The sequence below is a fragment of the Plectropomus leopardus genome, chromosome 11, assembly GCF_026936395.1.
Source record: "Plectropomus leopardus strain MGB_pleo_1.0 chromosome 11, ASM2693639v1, whole genome shotgun sequence".
Taxonomy (NCBI): Eukaryota; Metazoa; Chordata; class Actinopteri; order Perciformes; family Serranidae; genus Plectropomus; species Plectropomus leopardus.
In genome coordinates this window covers 16492632-16518465 of record NC_142186.1, presented here as the reverse complement: position 1 = coordinate 16518465, position 25834 = coordinate 16492632, and the positions used below count along the sequence as shown (strand labels likewise).

The window sequence follows — 25834 nt, the reverse complement described above, 5'->3', positions numbered from 1 at the left end:
TGACAATGCCAGAGTTTTTATCAGCCCTGCCCCGCCTCTCTGTGATTTAGTTACTGTGCCGCCGCTGTCAGTCCGAGTGCCATCTATCAGCCTGTGTCGATTCACAGAGCCGGGAGCTCCACGCCATAGCGATTGCCTCCACCCATTCCTTGTTTTCTCTCAGACACTTCTATTTAGATTTTGTCAAGATACACTCATCACATTATATGCATTGTTTCAGAGTGATGGGCATGGGGGGGTTCTCTTCTTTTTATATGTCTTCACAGTCCTTTTGTTAATACTCCCAGCTCACCTCCTCGACAGATAAGAAAAAGGATGTGTTACATGGGGACTTGGGGGTTTAGATTATTTTGGGCCAGTTAACAAAGATAAGTGTTGTTTTGAATTCAGTGTGGATCTGTGTACAACGCCACCTGTGGCTCCACATCACTGACTGTTTATGTTTATTTAGGGAGATTACATTTTACGCTCTGATCTTGATTAAGCTGTTGATACATGTAATGACTTAATATCACAGATAAATAAGCAAAGTTGGAAAAAAAATCTGAAGTACCTGTAATGTAAAGCTTTGTAATAGCAAGAAAATATGAATATAGTGCATGTAGGTGGTTACAGTTCAATGGTAAGTAATCACAACAAAATGTCTTACCATCTGCTGCTCTGCCCATTCTCCCCGAACATATGTGGAGTTTTCATTGACTGTGAATAATGACATGCAACGAAATTCAACAAACGTGCATTATATGTACTGAAAGATTAGGCTGTGATTTTTTCAGTATTTGTGGTCATTTTCAAAAAGAATGTTCTGCAATGAAAACAATCCAGGTACACTGGCTGTGCTTTACGTTTACAGTACTTGTTCTTAATGTCTAAACCTCAGGTGCGTACGGAGTACGGCAAAAGAGCCTTTGGCAAAGAGATGCCTTGGAATTGCTTATTTTTATTGTTTGTTTTGACCAGGAAACTCTTGAAAAAGAATGTTTTTTCTGATTAAGTAAAATTTAAACAAAAAACAAACAAAAACAAAAAACAAAAAAAAACAATGCACAGCAGAGTATACAAAAGACTTTGGAGAAGGCTCATAGATGGAATTGAATTGCAATATTGACTGCTATTTTGAAGCCTCAGTTTTTGCATTTTAGTAATCCCGTGTTTTTTTTATTTGCATGTTTTTTTGTGTGTTTTTTAGTGCCAGAAGTGACTATATTAGCTGTAGAGGAGCAAGTGCACCATTTGAAAGCCCTTTCAAATAATAGCCCTTAAATAAACGTTACTTTGGGCTTCAATAAAATGTATTCGAGTGGGTTATATCGACCCCACCACCACCACCACCACACACACACACACACACACACACACACACACACACACACACACACACACACACACACACACACACACACACACACACACACACATTGTTTTGGGGTTTTTTGTTACAGGCTGTAAACATTTTTAATTTTACTATAAAGATGGGCGATTAACACAGGGGTCAATTCACTCTGTTTTGGAGCCAGTCTCAAGTGGCCATTCAATGAACTGCAGCTAAGGGACTTCTGTTTTGGCTTCAGTTTTCATCTTTGCATGCTGCCGCTTGAAAAGTCTCTGTCGCACCAGATTTGGTGCTCCTGTCTCAGTTCTCCCCTTTATCCCCAATAGAGCTGCTCCAACTTCATGGTCAGAATGAGAAGCTCCACTTCTGGATCCCATCCAACCTTGTTAAGGATGGTGTCTCTGCCATCTCCTCAGCCATCACAGAAATAATTCACTACTCCTTCAGTTCTGTTTCAGTCCCCCGAACACTCAGACTGGATGCTGTCAACCCAATCCTCAAAAAACCTGGACTCAGCCCTGAAATCAAGAGTAATTTCTGGCCCATCTCCAATCTCCACTTTCTGTCAAAACTACTGTAAGGTGTTGTTGCCTCTCAACTCAAAGCCCACCACATCTCAAACGACCTGTTGGAAACATTTCAATCTGGCTTCCACTCACAGCACAGCACAGAAACAGCTCCTCCTTAAAGTCACCTCCTCCTCTTCACAGACTCTGGTCACCTAAGCTTTCTCATCCATCAGCGACACATTAGCATTTATTTCAAGTCACGTTTTCAGCCACCTGACCATTCTAGGTCAAATCTTAACTCTCATTAAGCTCTGTTTTGTTCTCCTGAGGGTTCCTGAGTCTTTGGATGCTAAATGCTCCACTTTTTTCACCAAACTACCTTCAGCTTTATTTGTTTCAGAGCTGTGAAGGTAACATAGTACAGGGTTAGAGCTGCAATTTGTTTATTTCCCAAAAAACATAAGAGATGGCAGGAGGTGGGTTAAAAAAGGATAAGATAACGAATCACCACATATCTTGATAATTTTGTTGAACTGTATTTACAACTAACTGAATGACAAACAGATGATGTGTTTATGGTGTTAAGCCTTCATCAGAGCACTATGAAAGCAGTGAGATCTCTTTCTAAGCGAGGCTGTGTTCTTCTCATTTTGCCTTTAGTTGTATGCCTCAGGCATTTTTATTCTCACTGTTTATAGAAAAAAATCACTTTGGTGATTAGTTTCACTTCTTATCATACCATTATTGCAGCCACTATACACAAAATTGCCAGTACTTTTTCTGATAGTGCTGTGACAGCTTTTCCTCTACATTTGGTGCACAACCTCTCACACAAAATCAGCCTCCCACCGGATGCGCAACTGTTGCTGAATAAGCCGGTTTAAACTGTAGAAAAGGGATCACAGAAGGTTGCCAGTTTCAAGCGGCTCTCAGGTCTTCTGCTCTTTGAAGAAAGAGCAAGTCTATTCAGCAACACTGAGCCAATATACCATATAGCACCATTTCTCTTTATCTTCTGTACCTCCCCAAAAATTCAATTTAACAATTTCTGTACTAATCCTCAGTGTGGAGGTAATCCCTGAAAAAGTCACAACAATAACTGAGCCCATCCAATTGCATAATCCAAGAATTACACTCAGAGTTACAACTGAAAACTGAAAATAGATAACTGTATACCTACCATAAGAGAATAGTTCTGTCTTGCTCAAGACTTTCATCATTCACTCAGAGGAGAAAGTTATTTCAACAACTATGTCATAAAAGACCCTTCAGCGTAATGTAAAGATATTAAAACCAGTGATTGTAGGGAAACTCAAAATGGCTTCTCTTTTTCTATAGCAACAATCACGAAAAGCTCGTTCAAACACATCCGTCAGAAAATCGAAACCAGCGCTGCAGGTGCATGGGTAATTGAATAGTGTGTATCAAGGAACAGAGATGAGCAGGGGAAGCGTACAGATAGGCTTCAACAAAAGGATCCCAAGCCATCTGGAGTCTTTTGAGAAAACTCATACTGTGGTGGTGGAGGAGGAGGAGAAGGAGGAGGGGACTCTTCACCAGGTGATGGATTTTCAGAGTTGGAACATAAAGACTCTTCTGTGAGACACAATGCGAATAAAGGAAAAGATACACTGGGTAAGAGGATCAGGGGATTGACATTTTGACAAGCGCATAACCATCAATACTATAATTTATTCAGTATTTAAAGCGGCTATACAGATTATGCAAATCCTCAGCCCCAATTCCATACTACACTCTGAATGTATATGTGCAATATAGACATTATAGTCTGTTAGTGAGGACAAGAGAAACCAATTTACTTATAACTGTCTTAAACACACAACAAATGATAAAATACTTACACCATGTCCATAAAACCGACCCTTTAGAATGTTACTGTCAAAAATAGATAAATAAATTCACAGGAAACCAAAATATTTTTATTTTCTGAAGTGTTGGGTGGAGTTGTTTCAACATTATCCACAATTAGCAGTGAAGAAATAGTTTTACATTTTGGAAAAATGCCCTTTTTTTATGTTCGTGTTCAGAGTTAGATGAAAAGACTAACATGCCTCGAGGCAATGCTGCCTATAACAGGGGAGAACCAACCATAAATTATTGAAACAACAAAAATAAATTGTATTTATTCTTGCTATGGTAAAATGTAGCCGGCAGAGTATACCTGCAGAGTATACTTTATTTTGTCACCTATCCTACATGAACACACCACAGTCTCACTCTAAAACTCTCCAAACTTCAGCTAGTTCAAAATGCTGCTGCAACACTACTCCAACAAAAATCCAATAAAAGAGTCCACATAACATCTATTTTAGCATCTCTTCACTGGTTACCTGTATGTTGCAGAACTAATACTAAATTTGTACTGATTACTTTTAAAGCATTTTAGGGTTATATCACTGACTCACTAACCCTTTAGCTTGAGTACAGATCCTCCTGCAGGCGTATGTTCGTAATTCTTAGGTCAAGGCTAAAAAACAGAGGAGACTGAGCGAATGGAGTCACAGCCCCATGACTCTAGAACAAGCGACTGGAGGAGATCAGGCCAGCTAGCTCTATTTCTTTTTTGAAATTTCTCTTAAAACACACTCTTTTAGAAATGCTTACTGTTTAAATTGCTTATTATTCTATTTTACTTAAATTTTTTAATAAGTTTTAGTAATCCACACCTTGCTTAACACTACCTCTGTATCAAGTGTACTTTTAGTTATTATTTACCTGGTCATTTCTATTGTTTTTATGTGTTTGTGAAGCAGTTTTTATTTGATTTTGAACAATGTTATATAATGTTATTATTTTACTCAAAATCTGCTGAGACTTAGTGTGCAGTATTGAATTTGGACACAGCAAAAGTTGTATTGTACTGTACTGTATTGTGCTGTAATATATATTGTGCTGTTAACACTATTGCCAAAATCAGATCTCAAAGAAAGGTTTATGTTATAGTAAAGAAATCGTGCTGCAGAAGAATGGAGTTCTGCCTGTCATGTCTCCACTCCAAGTGAGCAAAAGGTCATTCAAACAACACCCACGAAACAAGTCTATCTACCCCCCTAAGCTCCACCAGCACAAGCCTGCTGTGAGAAAAACACAATGTCCAGGCTTCTTAAAGTTTCCCATTTTCTGGTTATCTGGGTATAATGTGTTGGGAGTCTGTAACCCTGCTGTATACAGAGAGGTTAAGGGGCAGAAGGAGGGAATTCATTATCCTTGAGCAGCAATGGGCTTTGGCAAGAGAGAGGGACTTTCAGATAGGGCATACGTGCTTCCTGCTCACCTCCACCAGCCGCCAGTATCTCCACAACAAGCTCATGATGAATAGGGCCGATCAACAGGCAGGCTGATTGGTGGAGCAAGTAGCATCGAGGCTACAGCACAGATGAAGAGGAGGTAAGAAGTGTCTCTTTAGGAACAGACTGAATCTATTACGTTTGTAGTAAATTCTGACAGTGCTGTAGTACGAGTGCAACAGTGTATATCAATGCCAGCAAGGACAACGCAATATTTGTAAGATCATGATGCTGGTTCTCTTATGATACTCTATGAGTAGCATTAACATTAGACTAAACGATGCCTTTAACGATGCCAGTGACACACTGCAAACCTTAAGAAGGATCATATCCTGAAACAACCCTGCATTGGCCAAAACCTCACATTTTACATGCCTCAACAGTCTGCTTCATCTGTTCTTTTATCTATATTTCATGCTTCTGTTTCTTTTAGCCTTTATCTGTCTACTGCAGTGTCTTCCTCTGCTTAACAATACACGGCCTAATAACTGATGAGAAACACTGCTGTGGGAATGCCAGAAAAAATCGAACACTGTGAAGTACAGTACCCATTTTAGTTGATAAATGTGACTGGAAAACAATGGCAATCAAAAAGGAAGCAATATAAAAGGGGAGTTGAGTGACAAGTATAGAATATGCCATATAAAGTGTTTCTAATTTGAACCCAAGTAGACATCCAAAATCCACAGAAGGCCATGTTTCATTTCTTAGAAGTGCAAATCAAAGCTGGAACCATGAGGCTTTTGAAAAATCTCTTTTGGCCCTATGTAAACCATCTATAGCATATGGCACAAGTGCTTTTAGGGTGTGTCCAACTCCAGTTTTGCTGTGTTTCTGACCTGACATGAATTTAACCAATCAGTGTTACCTGTCATTCGCTTTAAAAGCCAGATGCACCTGCCAAATCCAATATTTAATTAGCAGATTCTGCAAATTGGAGAGGTGAGCAGTTTTCTGCTAAGAGTCCTGCAGTATGAGCAGTAATGTCGCTGCAGCAAATATCATGGGACATTTAAGCAGAAAAAATCAAAGCTGCAGTTATACATTTCAGAGGAAACCGAACTAAACTTTCTGCCCCTCATGCATAAATGCGAACAGTTTCTCTTAATGTGGAGTCTAACAGCAGCTCTGCTCTGCTCTCTGCTATGTTCACATTTAAGAGTGTAATCAATATTTTCCTTATTAATTATGTATTATTTCACCCACCCACTACCCATTCACTCATCCCTGTGTATGTAACAAGCAGAGTGCATGCATGTTGTGAACCTACATATTTAGGCGCATCTTACTATCTGAATAACGCACCCTTTAAATAGCAGGAAAATAATGCCCCATTCTGACTTCAGACCGGGGTAAAAGAGGTTTTTGTTAAGCCAAGGTGCAGTCACTTTCTGCTGTGCATTGTTAGCATTACACCAGCCATGCACCTGCCCACACCTCATTTTAAGATCTACACACCCTTGGGCACATAAATGGGCACAGGTATCTTTACACAACATTTTAATTATCAGCGCCTTTCTCGACACTCAAGGTCACCTCAATCAAACAATACCAGTGTATGTGTTTAACAGTTTTTTGAAGGTGCTGGTGGTTGTATTTTGTTACATGGAAAGACCTAGACAAGCTGCTTTGTCTTCATGCTATGTTAAGATAAGCTAAGTTAAATGAAGCAACTCTTGGCATCAGCTTCATATTTAACAGGCAGATCTGAAAGTGGTATTGATCTGTTCATCGAACTCTTGAGAAGAAAGCAAACAAACTATCCCTTCAAGTCTACAAAGGAATAACAGTATTTTAATTCCCTACATAATGTTCATGACGTGAATCAAATTTATAGGCAGCACTAAATATAATCTAGCATTTGTTTAGTATACCAGTCGAACATTTTAGACCTAAAGAACCAAATCAGGTGTTTTCCATATGCATCTCATACTTCAAATAAACCATTGTTTCAACTGTAATGAGAATTAAATCTACTATATCCAGTAGAAAATGAGTGGGAAAAATATTTCTAGTCCTGGTGTTTATCTTCTTTCACAAGCGCTGACTCTGTGCCATTATTCGTTATGAGTACATTACTGGGACTGGAGGACAGGTATTACATTTTCCATTTCTGATTCATTTCTAATTTACAGTCAGATAAAGCGTGTGTTCAGTTCCTCATATGATTACATCCCTCATAACACAGTGACTTTCCCAAAGCTTTTTCTCCACGTAATAACAAAAGCGAAAGGCCATATGAAAATGCCACAATAACAAAAGATGTGGGAACAAAATACCTGGCAACGCAGAAGAGGCTCATCAAACAAAAAAAGAAATAGACGGAAAAAGAAGTTGGCTGTCTGTCACCTGGCAAGAAGGAGGAGGCGATTTAATAACTCTGAACAAAGCTGTTCCCTCTAGCAAGTCAAACCTTTAATTACAAAACACGATAGGAGAGTAAGGCCACCCAATATTACCTCTGCAACCTTGATACAAATCATACAAAGCAAATGAAGCGTTTAAAAAGGAAGTGGAGAGGAGCAATAGCTTTGCAGTGCAGCTCGGCATAGAGAGGAACCGAGGCGGAGGGAGTGGGCCAAGTGAAGCTGAGAGGAGAGGGACAGCGAGCTGCTCAAGGAACAGGCGTATGAAAATTGATGGAGTCTGGGGAAGCAATTGATAGTTAGAGGACAGGAAGCAGGCTGTAAGGCAATTATCACTATCTCTGCCATTTGATTTAACTCCGTCTGAGTGTATAATACTGTGAATTAATCACATCCAGGGTAGGTACATCAGGAGCCCATTTCTGCCTTAAATTTCAATGATTCTTCTCCATCAGTGGAAAATGTACTTAAGAGATATTCTAATTAGAGCAGCATATGAATTTCCACTCACTTGGGGTAGGATGTGTTTGTGTGTGTGTAAGTAGGAGGGAGGCAGAAGGCAAAGCTTGATGAGACAGTTACCTTGTATGAATGCAGTGTACGAGCCAGCTCAATCATCATAAGCAAAGCTCCTGACAAATATTAACAAAAGGCATGGTACTAAGTAAACTCCCACACAATTCCATATATTTAGACTAATAGGAACAAAATAGACACATGTAAACAAAAAGTCGGCATTAACACCCGAAGTCCCCCCATCCAAACATGCATACATGTGCATGCATAAACAATAAATGCCACCCACAAGGCTGCAGTGCAGGCAAGATCCAACTACTGTATTGTTCCCAGAGGAACATCTGCATGCATAATATTAGATTTAATCATGTAATATTATTCTACGTCTATTAAGCAAATGTTTACAACAATAATTAACTTTTGTCCGTTTTCACTGAGAGTTTAATTCAACACAGGAGATGTTGTACAGTATTTTGTTTAGCAATCCAGGCTGCAGATGGCTTTTATGAATATTCTGATGTGTTACAACAGCAGGGCATCACTATCAATAAAATGCATTTTAAAAGAACTATCTTGATTGACCTGTAAGTTCATTATAAAGTGCTGTGATACATTAGTAATACAGAGTATGCTTGGGATGATATGCAGATCATTTGTGCCCCCTAATGGAAAGATTCATTTTTATAAACATTGTTTTTTGTGAAATGAAATAAATCTTATTGAGCTTGTCTTTCCAGAAGAACTCCAAACGATGCAACTTTTGTTTCTCTAGATACATTTTAGAGCTCGTTGCCCAAGAAGAAAATAATTTTGTGCCTATTAAAGACATGTAGGAGAGAAGCAATCTGTGGTACATTTATCAACCTTCAGCAGTAATCAGAACAACAGAATCATAATGTCTTTCTTCATCTGAATTTTGATAAATATTTAACACATAAGCAACCTATTTGCTTATTATTCAATGAGTGATTTATGCTCGTTTCTGAAGGATACTGTTAAACCTATCACATATCTGAAGCCATTTTACTTACAAACAGATTTAAAGTATGTTATAAATTTCACAATCAGCATTAGGAGGATACCTTTACTAAAAACGTCCCCCTCATATCTTTATGGGATAACTGCTTCTCCATTATCATCATTCTTGTATTTAACAGCACTAAGAAGATTGGCTGTCCATGTAAAACCCATACAATATATTTAAACACATCTTTTCCTAACCTTTTTACCTTAAGACACTTCCGTTCCGTTTTACCTGAGGTGAGACAATTCTCTCAATATGCTGTAGTTTTTCCTTCAGTCAAACCGTAACTGTACCAAACAACAAGGCTGCCCTCTGGTGGTGTTGTGAAAGACACCTATTATAACTGAGACATGGCTGAGAAACAGTTAGATTTTAGAGTAGATCTGTCTTCACTGTCTATTTTTTACATTTACCGCCTCATAACTTGCAGTCCAGGGCCATTACTCTGCTAGAAGTCAGGTCTGGGAATAAAATCAACTGGGTGTCGTACATTTTGGCGACTGTATAACATTACTTGTGAGGGTATGGGTTAAAAAATGTCGGCTTTCAGAACAGTTCTATTGCCTGCAAAAGGAAAAGACAGGCCAAATAGATCTGCAGTCTCAAGTTAAGACATTAATAATCCTTGTTTCTTGATATACATCTTTTGTATTTTAGGAAATCATACTTACAGGTATACTATTTAGGATTTTTCTAAAAACAATGTACAGATTCATTCAACAGTAATCTGTCAATCATCACTTAAGCTTATGGTGGTGTATTTTTCTGCAGAGACTCTGCCATCTGCCTTTATTTTCATATTTTCTTCTTACTGTCTGTGTTTGGGACGTTTATAGGCGTGTGCCTTCACAGCGTTTAGGTGAGGTCAGGGCTTTATAAAAAGGTAGCGACCAGGTGAGACAGTAACTAGCAGGCATTCAAGAAAAACAGCACCAAAATGCAAATATAGCAAGGTGAAATTCCAAATAAGTATATCAGTGGTTGGCTTTTACTTTCACTTTGGCTGGCGAGCGTCTTTACAAATCCTAACCGACAATCGTATAGTACACCTTTAAAACGAAAGATATACAAATGAGCCTCCATAAACTTTCAATCTAACGAACATTATAATTTTATTTAAATTTAATTCATTTAATAATGCTGCAAAGTTCTGAATGAATGCACATAATATGCAATCACTATGGAGCTTGACTGAGTTTCAATATATAGACATTAATGTGTTTTAATGTATGGAAGCAAATAAAAAGTTTTGATCTCACGAGACACTGAAAAACTAATAGTGAAAAAAAAGCATAATACATAATCTTTAAAATTTTAATACCAGTGAATTAATAGCACTGAAATATTGCTGTTTGAAACATCATTTCAAGTTTTGCAATTTAAAAAAGAAAAACTTTTTTTTCATCTTTGATTCACAAGCCTTCCTTGATCATGTGCCTGACAAAAACACGAGGTCAAACGGCAGAGGTTAAGCGAGGGGGACTCAAACCACAATGTTTACGGATGGTTTTCAGAATAAAATGTTTCACTGCTGTGAAGTGCCATTTAAACTTCAACATCCAGCAGCACAATTGGGTTTTCAGTTGCTACAAAGAGTCAGATTATTTTTATCTCCCTCTGCTCCCACATAATGTTAACCTGTGACAAAGAACAGGGAGAATTTGAAGTTACTGTAACACTTTATTTTCTTAAATACAATAGAATATTAGTACAGTCAGTCACATTTTTTTTTAGAGGCAAAAGACATTCTGGTCCTTTTCACCCTGCTTTCATTAAAAGGGATAAAGGAAAACCTTGGGTGGCATCAGAGGCTACGTTTACACACAAATTCAGTAGAGTATACTTGTTTGACAAAAAAAAAAATCTATTTAGAAAAAATATTTGTCACATTCCAGCTACTCCTGTCCTGATTGAACAAATCCAGGTTATGTCCTCATGGGACATAAATCATCATCCCAGTAGAAATATTTTTGGTTCTTTTTTGGACAATAAGCTCATGTCATAGGCAGGGCTGGTGAAAGAAATGCAGGCTTCATTTGCCAATTGGATATCATTAGCCTGTTACAAAGCCTTTCAATAAAGTATTAGATTACATGTACAAAATTAGCCTTCTGCATGAGAGCCTCAGTCTTGTTGCCAACAAATTTATAACCATGCACAACAAGGGAGGTGTCTTGCAGAGGTTTCTGCGGGTTATTCCGAATTCTAACAAAACCAGAATAACCACATTCACAGCAGATGCCTCCATGCATGTAAACATAGCCAGTGTTGTCAGCTACAGTATATACAGTGTTGAATTCAGGCAGTGCATGATGAGACCAGGTCAGTAATGCCAAAGTCAACATTTAGAGAGTTCATATTAAGGGGCGTCAAGGTTAAATCTCACCAGTAACATGTTTGCAGTCAGGTCAAGACATCATTTAAATCAACTGACTCTGAATTCATCTCTCAGGAGTACCATCACTGAAGCAATAACAGATTCATTGGCACATTAAACACCATCATGAACACAGAGTGCTCTAATGAATATAGATCATTTCTGACATTTAAAGATTTTGTGAGGTAAAAATCTAAGCAACATTATCAGTGAGCCATATCTGTGATATTCTTTTATAACAAAAGTCATCAAACAAAGAGAGAAAAAAAACATCTTCAGTCTAACAGTGCATCAGTATGAAAATGATGTATTCATAGCCATTTAAAGTCTGATAGGCAGCAGGACACTCAACACAAAACACACTCAGCATTTGCATCAAAACAGGAATGTGCTGTATTCCACCAGAGAAAAGATGCATTCAGTTCTGAGTGCTATTAGGTGGAGACAAAATGGGATGCAAATGACTTTCAAGAGAAAGACAGCTTATTTACAGGATAAGAAAGAAGTGCAAGGCTAAGCTTTCATAGACATTCACACACTTAATATCCACGGTATATACCAAAAGACATGCATAGAGGCACGTACATATTCATCATACAAAAAGAAAACATACCAAAAAGCAGAACACCAGTCAGACGCAGCTTTTGGGACTCAAAATCTGATCAGGCGACTATGAAAACAATGAGCGCAAAAGCTTTGACATCATGGGATGTGAAAAAGGCAAAAGCTGAAGTTCCAGCCCTTTGAATAAAAAAGATTAACATTGTCACAACAACAAAGAGACATCAGTAATCTTCCATCCATCTTTTACCCAATACTGAGTGCCAGCCTCATTTTTAACAGAATTCAACAGAATGTTATCAGAAGAAAGAAAATCCTTCTTTTTTTAATGAGAGGTACAATATTTGGTTTTCAAATTGGGTCTCAACTTTCTCAGAATATGTTCAAACATTAGTGTGGCACAGTGTGAGCGCCTTAAATTAAAAAACAAATCCCTGCTTTGATCCCTAAGAGAGGGGCAGAATTAAATGGAAAAGAAGAGTCAGAAATGTAAATCAAGACCAGCAATTTATATTGGATTGGAATTGGTATCTGACTGCTATATACGATAATGTAACTGGAAATTGTAAAAACAATTAATGCTTGAGTGATTTCTTAATGCTACAATTTGATTGAGACAGTCAGATTATCCTAAATTTAACAGGGTAAAAGGCATCTTAGAAACTAGTCTTGCAATGTTCAGCTCACCTTGACAGAAAGACTGTTTTTGCACGGTGTAGTAAAACCACATTCTTTTAGACAATGCATAAAAACAGACTAATAAAAGAGCAAGAATCGGGGACTCTTTAGAGTGTCGCACCTGTATCTCGACAGACAGATTAGAGGATTCCCTTTTTTTCTAGCAAATCACAAAAACACACCCTTAATCACTTGTTTTAGCTCACTGTAGTTTGGCAGCTCACATAAAGAAGAAATAATCACTATCACAAACTGATAACTTTCATTGACAAAAACAGTATTTTAATGAATGGTCACTACAGACTTAAATTATTTTATGTTATTCATTTTTTTACTCTTACTCCTCCTTCTCGTGCAGAGAGGCACGGACGCGATTGCGCACGTAAAAAGCGGTAAGAGCACTGCAGCAGGCAGTGAAGATGAAGAGTGCAACGGCGTCGTGCGCAAGGTCGCCGTGAAGGCGTTCGTAGAAGGGGCGGCGCTCTGTGAAGTCCGTTTTTAGCGCCTCGATCTGCGTCAGGGTGCACACCACCACAAACACGTGAAAGATCTGGTGGCCCTGCCCGATGAAGTCACACTTCCCAGGGAATAAACTCTCTGGGTGAGGGCAGCAGAAAAAGTAGGCGCTGATCAGGAAAAAGACCACGTGGTAGAAATGGTACGCCACAACTGGATCGGAGCAGCCCTCCTGGTAGCAGCTGTAGATGCGGTGAACCACTGGGCTTATGTCTAAACAGTAAGCCAAGGCGGAGGGCACCACTTGGCAGAGCTTGAGGGCAAACTTTGGCAGCTCGGGACTCGCGTATTTACCGTAGCAGCAGCCGAAGCAGGTGAGCCAGGCTAAGAAAGCTGCAGCAGGTAAAAAGAGCCCTTGCACTTTAGTGTGCCACTCCTTCTCTATGGCGTAGTAGTAGTGCGCCAAGGCGCTGCCATACTGGTAAACAGCGACCCCAACGTAGTCGAGGAAGTAGAAGGAGTAGTAGGAGAGCTCAGACTTGGCAGAGAGGAGGTGAGCGAGCGCGCTGAAGGAGAGGTAGGTGAAAGCTGCCAGGAGGACAATGAAGAGGGGCTGAGCGTGAGGGTCTCGCAAGAAATCGACCGTCTCTGAGATTTCCTGCCACTTCACCAAGATGATGAGGGCGGCCAGCAGGTGGGTCCACACATTGAGGGTCTCATTGTGCCTTTGGAAGAGGGTGAGGAAGTAGTAGCGCCAGCTTTGGTCCGGCTGTCTGTAGCCGGTGAGGATGTGACGCTCTTGGAACACCCAGGGCACGTCAGACACCTTCACAGTGCAAGGCAGCGTGGGGAAGGCTGACTCCAGCAGCTGAGGGATCTGACGCAGCTGCTGCGCGTTGATAAACAGGCGACCGATCTGCTCCATCACCACCGTCGCCATGGCAAACTGGAGGCCAGAGAGGAGAGCGGAGAGATGGTGCAAACAGTCAGTTAGTCAATATCTGTCTGGCTTTGAGCTACTGTCGTCTCCACGTCTGTTTGTGTGCATCAGTGTGTGTATTCATTGTAGTGTGTGTGTGTGTGTGTGTGTGTGTTCCTGCAATATAACTACTATCACAAAGCAAAGATTAGTGCATTAGTGGTTTGGTCAGTGAACATATTTAGTGAATCATTTACTCAATTAGCATGCCATATATTGTGTTTCCAGATTTTGCGTATTGTCCCTTTGATGTGATTGCAATTTTTTTTTTGGTACAATTGTTCCTACAAAACAAATTCCTTTGAAGGTGTCGCCTGTAGCTCTGAAATTTATATCAGGCATTTTTACTGTTTTCCAGACCAAATGATTAATCCAAAAGTAATCAACAGATTAACTCATCATAAAAATAATAATTGGTTGAAACCCTGAATCAAGGTGAATTAAAACATCTGGTCAAATAGATTGATAGGATGATGACATTTTCATTAACGTGTCTGTTAAACCGAAGCAATAAGCCGCTGACTAAAAGGCTCCTGAGATTAATTGCAGCGGTGAGCGATAATCCTGTGTGTTTGACGGTGACAGCCTCCTCATTCACAGCACTCATTTTGGTCCATAGTTAATAACCAAAAATGTTGATTAATGCAGCTGTAAGTGTTTTCATTTGGATAAGTGATGTTATGATGATTAAAGGTCCAGTGTGTAGGATTTAGTGGCATCTAATGGGTAGGAGAACTAAAGCAAAAAACTACGGCAAAAATACAGAAATACAACTTACCCTATCGAGAGGCAGTGTTTTATCTGTCCGTTCTGCGCTACTATAGAAACATGGCGGACTCTGTGTAAGAGGACCTGCTCTAAATGTAGATATAAAAGGCTTATTCTAAGGTAACAAAGGAAAAACAGGATTCTTATTTTCAGGTGATTATAAACTAATGAAAACATAGCTTTAAATGTTACCATTTCTGTCAGACGATGCACCAAAGACCTACACGCTGGACCTTTAATCGTATACGATGAATACTTTTCAAACTGGTGGATATAAATTAGGGTTGCAAAATCTATTAGCTGTTTTTTATCTACACTGCAATGTCAACTTGTGGACAAACACGTTGACAAATACTGTTTTATTGCACTCAGGAATTTTTTGAGTAAGTTAAAAAAGAAACAGGAGAAAACTGCACTTTAAAAATTATTTTTTTATTGGTGCCTTTTGTGTTCAATCAAATGCTTAGCTAATTCAATAAAAGAATTTTAGAAATAATTGTCTGTCTTTTTTTTATTAAACAAGCAAATTGTTGTATTTTAGAAGTGTTCTTAAAGTATCAAAATGGCAGAAATGTGTGCACTTTAATATGTGTTTATTTATCAAAAGTAGCATTGGTATCACAATTTTTAATAATGTTACTTCATATTTGCCAGCCTGCAGGCCTAATGTGAATGTTATTGGTGGTGGCAGTAGTAGTTTGTCTGGCTGACCATCTGATGGTGTCTCTAAATGTGTCCCTGAGCCTTTGGCTGCTCTACAACATGATGCATCACTTTAAGGGGCAGTTACACACCACAGGACCTCAGGTGTAATAAAGCTCTGACCTCAGCTGCCCTTACGGTCATAAATTCTGCTAATGAGGCCTTCTTTTTCAGTTCTCAGTATCAGTGATTGTTAATGGGAAATCACTCCCTGAAAAGTGTAGAACTCGACACAGAGTCAATATTTCTACATTGTCTGTATATTTATGAGATGTAGATAGGATCTGAGATTTTTTGTAAGTACAAAAGTAAAATCATTAATTTGTATAAAGTGAAAATATAAAATTATGTCCCTTGTAATACAGTGCAATGTATTAGAGAAGTATGTAATGCTAGAAATATAAAATATGTGCATGATGCTACAATGTACAACACAATATATATACAATATATATATATAGGCATAACAATGGGAATGAATACAATTATACAATATGTGTAACATATGTTAAGTATACATACACACACACACACACACACACACACACACACACAAACACATATATATATATATATATATATATATATATATATATATATATATATATATAGGCACTGACTTTTCTAGATACTTTTTACAAGTAAAATCAACTTGTCAGATTTACTTTACTATTTACTTACATTATTTAAGGCGATGGGTTTCCTAGATTTTTATGTATCTATGTATTAAGTAGTATCAACTTGTTAGATTTTGCAGTGTATACTGAAGTGACTTTAGGGCTATAATATGAGCATCCTCTACATATACAGGGGCCAGAGATGCTAAATGTACAATATTACAATATAAATGAGAGAGCTGAAAAAAAGGCCTGACTTCTGCTTCCAAAACCATTTCCATTCACAAAATTATCATAGCACTGGGAAACAACTGGGGACCCATGGATGATTTGGATGCATGTGTATTGCAACAATTACTGATTTTTTTGTTTGTTTGTTGTAAAAATCAAATTTAGTGATCTGAACTGTACACTGTTAAGTCTGGCAAGTTGATCTTAAAATAATCTTAGTAACCGATTGCCTCGGAAAGGCAAGCTACATATAACTAAAAATATTAATCTATGTTTACTTTTTGTCTAAGTGTTATGTTTACTTGATGTTTATCTGCATTTAACTAATTTTGTGAAGTCGTTGCAACTTAAATATGACAAGTGAATTCACCTTGTTCTTTCTAAGTAATAGCAACTTCAGTAAACCACGTTAATCTGATCATCACAAAGAGGATTTTGCCATTAATGAAGTCAGGAAATCTACACGTTCTGTTTTTTGCTTTTTTTATTATTATTTCATGTTTAGGAAAATACAAATATGACCGACTAGTTTGTAACTGTCAGAATACATAACACAGTGCTTGGTTTATTGAAGTTGCTAAAATTTACAAATATTGATATAGCTAACTGAACTTGCCATTTTTAAGTTGCAACAATTTCACAAATATAAGTAAATATATCTAAGTTTTAAGTAGGCGAAAATTAACAATATAAAGTGAACCTAAATTGAATTAACAGTTATATTTACTTGCATTGTTCAAGGCAATGGGTCTCCTAGATTTTTATTAATCTATTTATTTATTTATTATGTAATATCAGCTTGTTAGATTTTGCAATGTATAGGCCACTGAACTGATTTTATCTTTATAGGGCTATAATATGAGCGTCCTCAACATATACTGGGACCAGGGTTAAAATATGTTTGCCTACAATATCACTGATCAGATGTGGCCACTCCAGATGTTTCTGGGTTCGTGTAGCCTGCTTTACTTCACAGAGATGTTGGGGAGGCAGAGGGCAGAGACAGCAGCCTGACACAGATCAGGCTGTGTGGGATGAACACAGGCCGAGGTTCAGGAGGAAAAGGCGTGGAGAGATGAATGGGAAGAGCTTACGTAACATAACCCCCATCCGACGTCCACACCCTCCGTTTCCAGCAAGGGTTGCGATCCTCTAAAATATTTATGGGTGAGGAAAAATACTCGACAATAAGAAGGGAGGATGTTACATATCGTGTGTGATATAGCCAGGCCTTTATGGGCCTGTTGCAGTGAATAACCACAGGCAAATGTGCACCTGACGAGTCTGTGTAAATTTGAGATCCAGTACCCGAGATAAATTTGCATTCCTCGGAGCCTCGAGGCTTGTTTCAAGTCACCATGGTTATCACAAACCTATGCTGTCTGCTGGTTAGTGTTGAATTTAGGAAATACCGCTGCACATTTACGAGACCTTACTGGCGCTCGAGCTGCATCTGATACCACGTTATGCCACCTTAATATATTACCGACAAAATGGCATGGATGAAATTAATCACAATAAATAAAACAGACATACCTGTAGACGGTAGATTCAATCCAGAACCTTGAGTTTAGCAGTCGATGAACGGTTAAGAGCCGTACGGAATATATAAAACATTGTTTGAAGGGGTGCACGGAGAAAGGATGACCGTGACGGGAGCAGCGCCTCGCGGCTCTCTCAGCTGCTGGGAGGATACCGGGCAGTGCGACGAGCGGGACCTTTAGCCAATCAGCAAACACGGCGCTGCTCTTTCCTGCGGCCGCGCACATCATTGTGACCAATCACAGCTGGCCTCTTGGCCGATCGGCCCGCCCACTGAAATTCTTCCACTGCCGTATGAACGCATGGCACTCCGTTGAGGCATTTCAATCAGATAAGGACCCTCTGGTTTTTCTAATACTTGACCTCGTTTATAAAACCTCTGTACATTTTTAAAACAGAATTTTACTAGTCATGCTGAACTATATTATTGAACAGCCTACCTTATTTTCAACCCATTAAGAGTCACCATTTAACCCTTAAAACCTGGAGCTACATACCTTTTATTGTGCTGCTTTCAGATGCCTTTTATTTAGATCTTTGAACCCTGAGCAAATTAGTGTGATTTCTTTCAATTTCAGTTTATTTTTAAAAGTAGGTGAAAAATGACTAGGAAAAAAAACGAAAAAAAAGCTAGGGAAAAACTATACAATTATTGTAGTTACATATTAAGATTATAAAAAATAAAATAAAATTTCAAGCATTTATCCAGGTCATTTCCTTGTTTGTTTTTTATCTTCCAAGGGGGGTTCTCTCTCTCTCTCTCTCTCTCTCTCTCTCTCTCTCTCTCTCTCTCTTTCTTGTACTGCTAATTTCTTGTTGATTTGGGGGTCATTTCAACTTTCATTTCTCATCGCGTTCTTCTCATGTTTTTCAAAGTAATCAAGCATGGCCAACCTTTTCAGGAAGTCTGCCAACATGGGAGGGTCGCTGGCATGATTACACTCACCTGGGCCTTCCCATCTATAAAAGTTGGCCCAGGTACCAGTTTGTTCTTTCCCTTCCTCCAGCAGACTTCCACCCTGCATTGCTGGTTTTGGTTTGGTTTGGTTTGTCCGTTGATCTGAACGTTCCCACATTCCCATATAAACACCCACAGAAAACAAATTTTAAAAATGATCTTCATTCACCTCTTTTATTGCCACAGTGTATACATGTGTGTATGTGTAAGTGTATCATGAGAAATGTTTTGATGAAATAATAAAAACAAACGTTGCAGGTGTGAATTTTATGTATGAGGTTGTTTTTCTGTGATCAAACTTATAAACAGTAGGGTGCTGAAATACTCCTTTTTTACACAGATGATTTAGAGATATCCCCACAACTGTGGTCTTGACCAGTCTTGAAATAAGACCTCTCTGCCTAACACTGCGGCAAGAACGGTTAAAAATGCAATTGATATACTGAGACCTTAAAAAAAAAAACTGATCTAAAGCACTGCAACACTGCCTAAATGTACTTATTTACATTCCATCGTTGCATATCTCACCTACATGTCATGGTGTGTATATTAGGCTGCATGAAAATGGAAAGAAAAAAGTTATTGATTTACCAAAAGTTGAAGGGGAATTTCAGTTTTGCACATGTATTCCTTTAAGCATGCATCAAATCCATAAACCTTGAGAACTAACTAAATACAAATTCCTACACTCAAACAAGGGTTTCCTCAAAGCTAGAATTAGAGTCACAGTGAGCTACATGCCTCCTTAGTATTCTTAAATTGGACAATATTCCTCTGTCAGTGTTTTGGCTTTAAGATTTCATCCAAATTACAGTGATAATACAACTGGATCACATTTGGTTATCAAAAAAAAAGCCTGCTTAACTTGTGTGGTCAAATCTGTTTTATGGCCTGTGCCTTTCCCTTGTGTAGCGTTCAGTGACAAAGTTCCCTTTGTTAGACTCAGAGTATCTGAAAGATCTGCATTGTTTCTCCATTTAAACCATCATGTAGTTATATGTTCCCAACAGAGACGGATTCAGGGTGCATCTAGGATAACACTGAATATGTCTCCTGGGTAAAATCCACTCTGTCTTACTTGAAAAAAGACAGTTTTGGAGAGTGAGATGCTCAGATCGTGATGCACACCTAGCAGAATAGAGCAGATAACAGTGGTGCTGATAATACCTTGGTGAAGCCGGGGAAAAGTCATGATCATGAGCAAGATTCCAGAAGTCCAGCACAGGCTAAGAAAGGGATGTTGGAGTGGATCCAGCCATTGTTCCCTGTGTTGTTGGTGGAGGAACACTGCACTATGGGACCAGCAGCTTTCTGGGCTGATGAGTTCAGCAGTTTCTTCCCAACACATGACAAAGATGGGATTGTGCAGCTCTGTGTGTGTGCATACAGACTCAGTCCAAACACAGCCTGCTATGTGTAGATTTCTATATGATATGCTTCCACAAACATTATTATACTGTGGGCACAAAGTATTACAGATCCCTGAAAACTGAAAACAATCTAAACACAAGTGAGAGAGGAATTATGATATGCAACAGCATGGTTTTGCTTAGAGTACCATTTCTAACAAAAAATGTTTAAACATAATTAAAACATAGCATAACATATTTTTAAACCACTTCAAGAATTACAATAAATAAAAGCATAATGAGACTATTAACTGTTTTACTGAGTAAATATCTAATTTAATTTTCCAATACATAACAGGCAGTATCATATCAGTGCCCATTCAAATGTAATAGTAAATAAAATGAAATCCTGGTATCAAATTTACTCTAGATGCTCTAGAAAGAAAATTCGCTGAGCGCATACCAACACAGCTGCTCTGAACTCGACATTGAACGAATGCCACATGGCACTGTGTGACATTTCTAACACGGGTGACAGGCTGGACACTGACTGCAAGTCTGTGCAAGATGCAAGAAAGTGTAAACAAACCCATAAAACATGATTTCTGACACTCTCACAAAACATAGCCGCTCATGTGGCATGCACGTGTTGCTCATATCTATGTTCTTTCTACATTCCTGCTTCTGGAAACATCTGCGGTCCATAAATGAACTGCTTTAGGGAACATTTATACAGCATTTATAGTAAGTATGTCAATTCTCCTAAAGACTCGAATCATTTTGTGTACTTAACACATGCAACTGATGGTTGCATCTAGCTGTGAAGCAGCAGAAGAGCTCTTGAGTTATCTGGGCATTTCAACCCTGCCAAAGCAATGTTCACTACATGAATATCTGACAATGTAATTACTCTGCAACTTGTGACAGTCAGTACTGGCCCCATTTAGCTGCTTATGCATGATGTTATCACTGTTTACAAATGAGAGAGAGACAGCTTTGTCCACTCACACTTTCAATAAGAATAAGTTGCTAGAGACAATGGATTAATGGACACACGCTGACAAAACATATTAATCTATAAATTCTGCTATTATTGTCATACCATCTGAGAGTAGATTACTTACAATCTATCATCCTTGTTCTGTGGGTTATGACCAGGTAAACTAAAGAGAGATCTTTTCTCTGGTTTATTTAAATAATTTTACAAAAAACATGTGATAGTGGTTCTCAACTCGTGCCCCCCGGGCAACATCTGGCCTGCAATAGGGTGCCAGGCCCTTCAACATTTTTTTTTAACTCACTATAAAAATAAATTGATTTTTACTGGGAATGTTTTGTACTCTGTATGTAAATAAGATACCAGAGGGCAAAGAAAAAGCAACAAAAAAGAGCTCAGTAATAAAAATTTGACCCTTAAAATGATTATACTAAGGATTTTTACAGGGTTTAATAATAAAAGTATAATATGATGACCCCTTCCCCTCACATTTATCTTGTGACCATCTGGGAAACAATGCAGTTTTAATGATTATAAAACTATCACCAAGATTACTTGACTGCCAGTAGGTGTCAGCAATGTTGAAGTGTTACTCAGCGTACTACATCATGTGCTATAAAATTTCACGTCATGTTTAACCTCATACAGACATTAAATAATTTTATCTTCAGCATTCATAAAGCACAAATGTGTTTGACACACATCAAAACAGAAAACAATTAAATTGTGTTTATGGAGTTTAATAACAGAACTTTTGATATTGTACAGTATCCAAAACATGCAAGATTATCAATAGCACAGAACACCATCATTTGATGCATTTTAACAGTATGAAGCATAAGGAACAGTTAATGAGAAAAATAGAATTTGTACCACAAAAACTAGTCTTATCAGCTGCCAATAAGAAATCTTCGAGCAAAGAAAAGTCAGATAATATCCACACCTAATCTAACAGTGTAACCAACTTTAATAAACAGCATAATCAGAACTAACACAAACAATTCCTTGGAAGTGTCAGTTAAAAAAAATAAAGCTTATCTTTGGAAATGTAAAAACTGTTTTTTCCAGCAAACAAATTAATTCTCCACCACTTTCATCGCCTCCTTGTTCCTCCTCACTTCTTCAAGCTTCTTGTCCTGTTAGTGCAAAAAAGCAGAAGCATCACAACACGGTAGTTTTCATTGTTTCAACATTAAAAATAAAGATATGCGCCATCAGCCAATTACCTTCTCCTTGAATTTCTCATTGAGAGCCACCATCCGTGCCGTGCGGTTCTCTTTGTTTGCCTCCATTTTTTGGTTGAGTTTCTCTTGTGACATCTTGCTAAAGTTGCAGTCTTCTTCTATGGCCTTCTGGATGACCTCCTTCTCGTGCTCTCGTTTCTCAGCTAAGTGTTTCAGCACTTCAGCCTTCTGGCTCTGACAAAATGACATAAGAGAATTTTAACGTAAGAGGAGTGGTAGTTTGTTTACAATGTGTTAGTAAATTGTTATTTCCAATAATACCTTGCGCCTCTCGTCTGCAGCTTCCAGTTTCTTCTTGATCTCATCCAGTGATGTTTCCTTCTTCCTAAGAGGGGACAAAGGAAATTCGCTTTTGGCATCTGGCGTTACGGGACTCAGGATGACCTCGAATGCCTGGCCAGAGGCGCGCTTGCTCAGCTCCTTCACTTGGATGTCTGCAGATGTGTGATGGTGTGAGGTCAGAGGTCAAGGTCACGTCATAAAAACATTTTAGTTCCATACAATATAAGCCTTTTTTACTTGATGAATGACAAACGACTGATTATAAGAAATGTTGTCAACTATATCAGCACTCAATACTACACTCAGAATATGCTTCCATTGAAAATGAATTTCCAGACTAAGGATAATTAGAAGAGGTCACGCCGGCCTCCTACTGCCTTTTCAGGGGTCACTGCTTTGTCAGAGAGGTCAGAGGAGAACAATAATCCCTGTTATGTGCGCTTCCAATGAGGGGGAGATGAAAACAGGCTATGACAAAACAAGGATGGTTTTCAAGTTTTGTATGAGCCCTGCTTTACAGATCACTTTTGCAACTTGCTGTGCCAACTACATCAAAGTCTCCAGTTACTTGTATTATGTGTTTGAGTCTTTCATACGGTTCAGAGGTTTTAGGGACATAGCAGCTTTTGCTTTGCACTACTTTTCTGGTAAGCAGTTAAAAGCTGCCATTTTTTGTTTTTGGTTTACAGCAGTGATACTCGATTTAGGGCCGAAGGGCAAATGGCTCGCAACAGGGCGCATTTTCTTATTCACAGTGAAAATAAATCGATTCACACTGGGATTTTCTTGTACTTTGAGTGTAAATAAGATGCCAGAGTGCACAAAAAAAGTTTCAAAATAAAGACTGTTTTTTTTTTAAAAATGTGACGGGAGGATCCCCTTGGACATTTCTGTACTGATTAGTAATATTTATCTACTAACTGCTCCTCAATCTTCTATCATTTTGCAACAGTGTCCTCAAGTTGAATCACTTTGAGTACCCCTGGTCTAAAGCAATACATTTGAATTTTAAAAAGCCATTTAATGTCGTAAAACTTTTTAAATTTAACTTTCTTTTTAAATTTACAATTGCATACCAGGACTGCTAGTTTACACCTACCTCCACAGGTTTCCATTTCAGCAGACATATTGCCTCTTTATATCTCTAAAAATAAACAAGAAAAATAGATTATTATCAAGCAATACATGTCTAATTGTATGAACTGCATAAGCACTTTTCTACATCTGCAACACTTCCATGTCCTCTTTGCAGGTTGGTGCTGGAGCTGACAGTTAAAGCTCATGTTTTGATAGATAATCGGTCAAGCATGCGAGCATGCATTTGAAAAAACCGTTTTTGTTCCCTCCTGCTTTGGCTTATAAAATCAAAACATACACTGTTTTGGGCATTGTAAGACTAGGATAACCTCATCCCTCCATGTATACATATGTCATTAATTTGATTACACATGGATGCAATTAGTGATCATTTCAGCATATGATATAGGCAGCAGGGGGTGTAGTATAGTTGAACATTATACTGCACATTATAGCGTTACATAATCTGCCAGGTTACAGTTACAACATGACATGACATGTCAGGCAGAACAAGTTCTCCACCTCACTGATGCCTTCACTAAAAGTACAATATTAGCAGTACAGAGGAGGGGTCTTCAGCATGGTGAGGTCATGATGTGAGTTAATCACGAGAGGGTTAACAGGCAAAGTTGATGGTTTTCTGTGGGTGCCACAGAAAACCATAAACATGTTACTGAAAATGGTGGGGGTGGGGCAAAAGAGATGCTGTAAAGATACACGCTTGAGACACTAAGGCACAAAACATCACTAAGAAAGTAAATCAACGTGATGATGATGATGCAGAGCTAGAAAAAGAAAGTTCTTGACTCTACCACTAAAGTGAGCAAACTAGCAAACCTTAAATTTACAACTTAACTTTGATAACTTTACACGATTACATGATAATATAACAATACAGCAAGCCAAACTTAGTGTAAATTACTCAGAAATCCATCATCGTGTATAGTACTGCAATATAAATAAATACGCATAAGATGCTTTTTGGATTTTGACGTAATGTTTTTGCATGTAACGGTTATTGCCCAGCGGCCATAACAATAAAGTCCGCTAATTAACTGACTTCAGTGATGCTGAACAGACCTCGTGCTGCTGCAAAAAGTGTCCAAGTGACCTTAAACTCGACCTGCACCTTGTTTGAAAGGTCTGAACGCCTGGATTAACATTAGCATAAAAGCATTGTTCTCACCGTCTAGTGCCTCAGCGTGAAGAGCAGACCTCCTTCTTCTTCTTCTCTTTTCAGACTCAGACCGCCAACATCTGCACCTTCGCGCAAAAACCTCCCGTCAGCAGCGCTCTGTGCAGCCATTGGTCCAAATCCACCAATCACAGCACGTTGTGAAGCTCTAAGCGCCAGCAGTCAAAATGACAGACACAAAGCTGGCTGCCAGCTGCTGGCACAGCCACGCTTTCAGAGAATAACAAGCCCGACAGGAGCCTGCGTTTACCTAACGTTATGTAACCGTCAGTTAAATCATCCACATCAGCCAAAAATGTGATCATAGATGTGCGCATCAACAAATGTTACACTGAAAGGAACCTGACTGCAACGTAGTTTGATCTCTAAGTGGGCTTTAACAGCAGAACCGTTGCATAATAACCTTTTAACAACAACAGCTCCATTTTTTCCCCCTTTGAGTTGAGTTTATTAACCCTTTGAAACCTGCAGTAACATCACTTTCCTTACATAATTAAAGTTGTGTAACAGAATTCTAATAATTTTAAGCACTTCTTTCCATGTTTCGTTTGCCTTTTTTGTTAGTTTGTTTTGTTTTTGATTGTTTTGTTTTTTGTTTTTTACTAATTTTCAGGTGATTTTCTTTTAACTTGTCTTTTTGTCATTCTTCTTTCATTGCTCATTGCCTTCTCCCCATGTTTTTGAAAGATATCAAGCAAATTTTCAAGCAAAGGGTCAACATCTGTGTAACAGTAATAATATTAGGGCAGCAATTACAATCCCTGT

The 25834-nt window shown here is 38.5% G+C and overlaps 2 protein-coding genes across 2 annotated transcripts; both read right to left on the bottom strand.

Moving 5' to 3' along the window:
* Positions 1–10716: 10716 nt before the first annotated feature.
* On the bottom strand, positions 10717–18116 carry paqr7b (progestin and adipoQ receptor family member VII, b). The gene is made up of 2 exons (XM_042490905.2): positions 17962–18116; positions 10717–14074 (listed from the first exon to the last, which is right to left on the bottom strand). The coding sequence occupies exon 2, from the start codon at positions 14066–14068 to the stop codon at positions 13010–13012; it is 1059 nt and encodes a 352-aa protein (XP_042346839.1). The 5' UTR covers positions 14069–14074; positions 17962–18116; the 3' UTR covers positions 10717–13009.
* Positions 18117–21995: 3879 nt separating this feature from the next.
* On the bottom strand, positions 21996–25156 carry stmn1b (stathmin 1b). The gene is made up of 5 exons (XM_042490236.2): positions 25061–25156; positions 23897–23941; positions 22777–22949; positions 22498–22689; positions 21996–22407 (listed from the first exon to the last, which is right to left on the bottom strand). Exons 2-5 carry the CDS (start codon positions 23922–23924, stop codon positions 22348–22350), a joined length of 453 nt encoding a protein of 150 aa, XP_042346170.1. The 5' UTR covers positions 23925–23941; positions 25061–25156; the 3' UTR covers positions 21996–22347.
* Positions 25157–25834: the final 678 nt, after the last annotated feature.

Coding starts and splice junctions, on each gene's coding strand:
- paqr7b (XM_042490905.2), bottom strand. CDS start 14,068: ATGGCGACGGTGGTGATGGAGCAGATCGGTCGCCTGTTTATCAACGCG.
- stmn1b (XM_042490236.2), bottom strand. CDS start 23,924: ATGTCTGCTGAAATGGAAACCTGTGGAG. Junction 22,950..23,896: donor TGAAATGGAAACCTGTGGAG/GTAGGTGTAAAC, acceptor ACACATCTGCAG/ACATCCAAGTGAAGGAGCTG. Junction 22,690..22,776: donor CTGCAGACGAGAGGCGCAAG/GTATTATTGGAA, acceptor TCATTTTGTCAG/AGCCAGAAGGCTGAAGTGCT.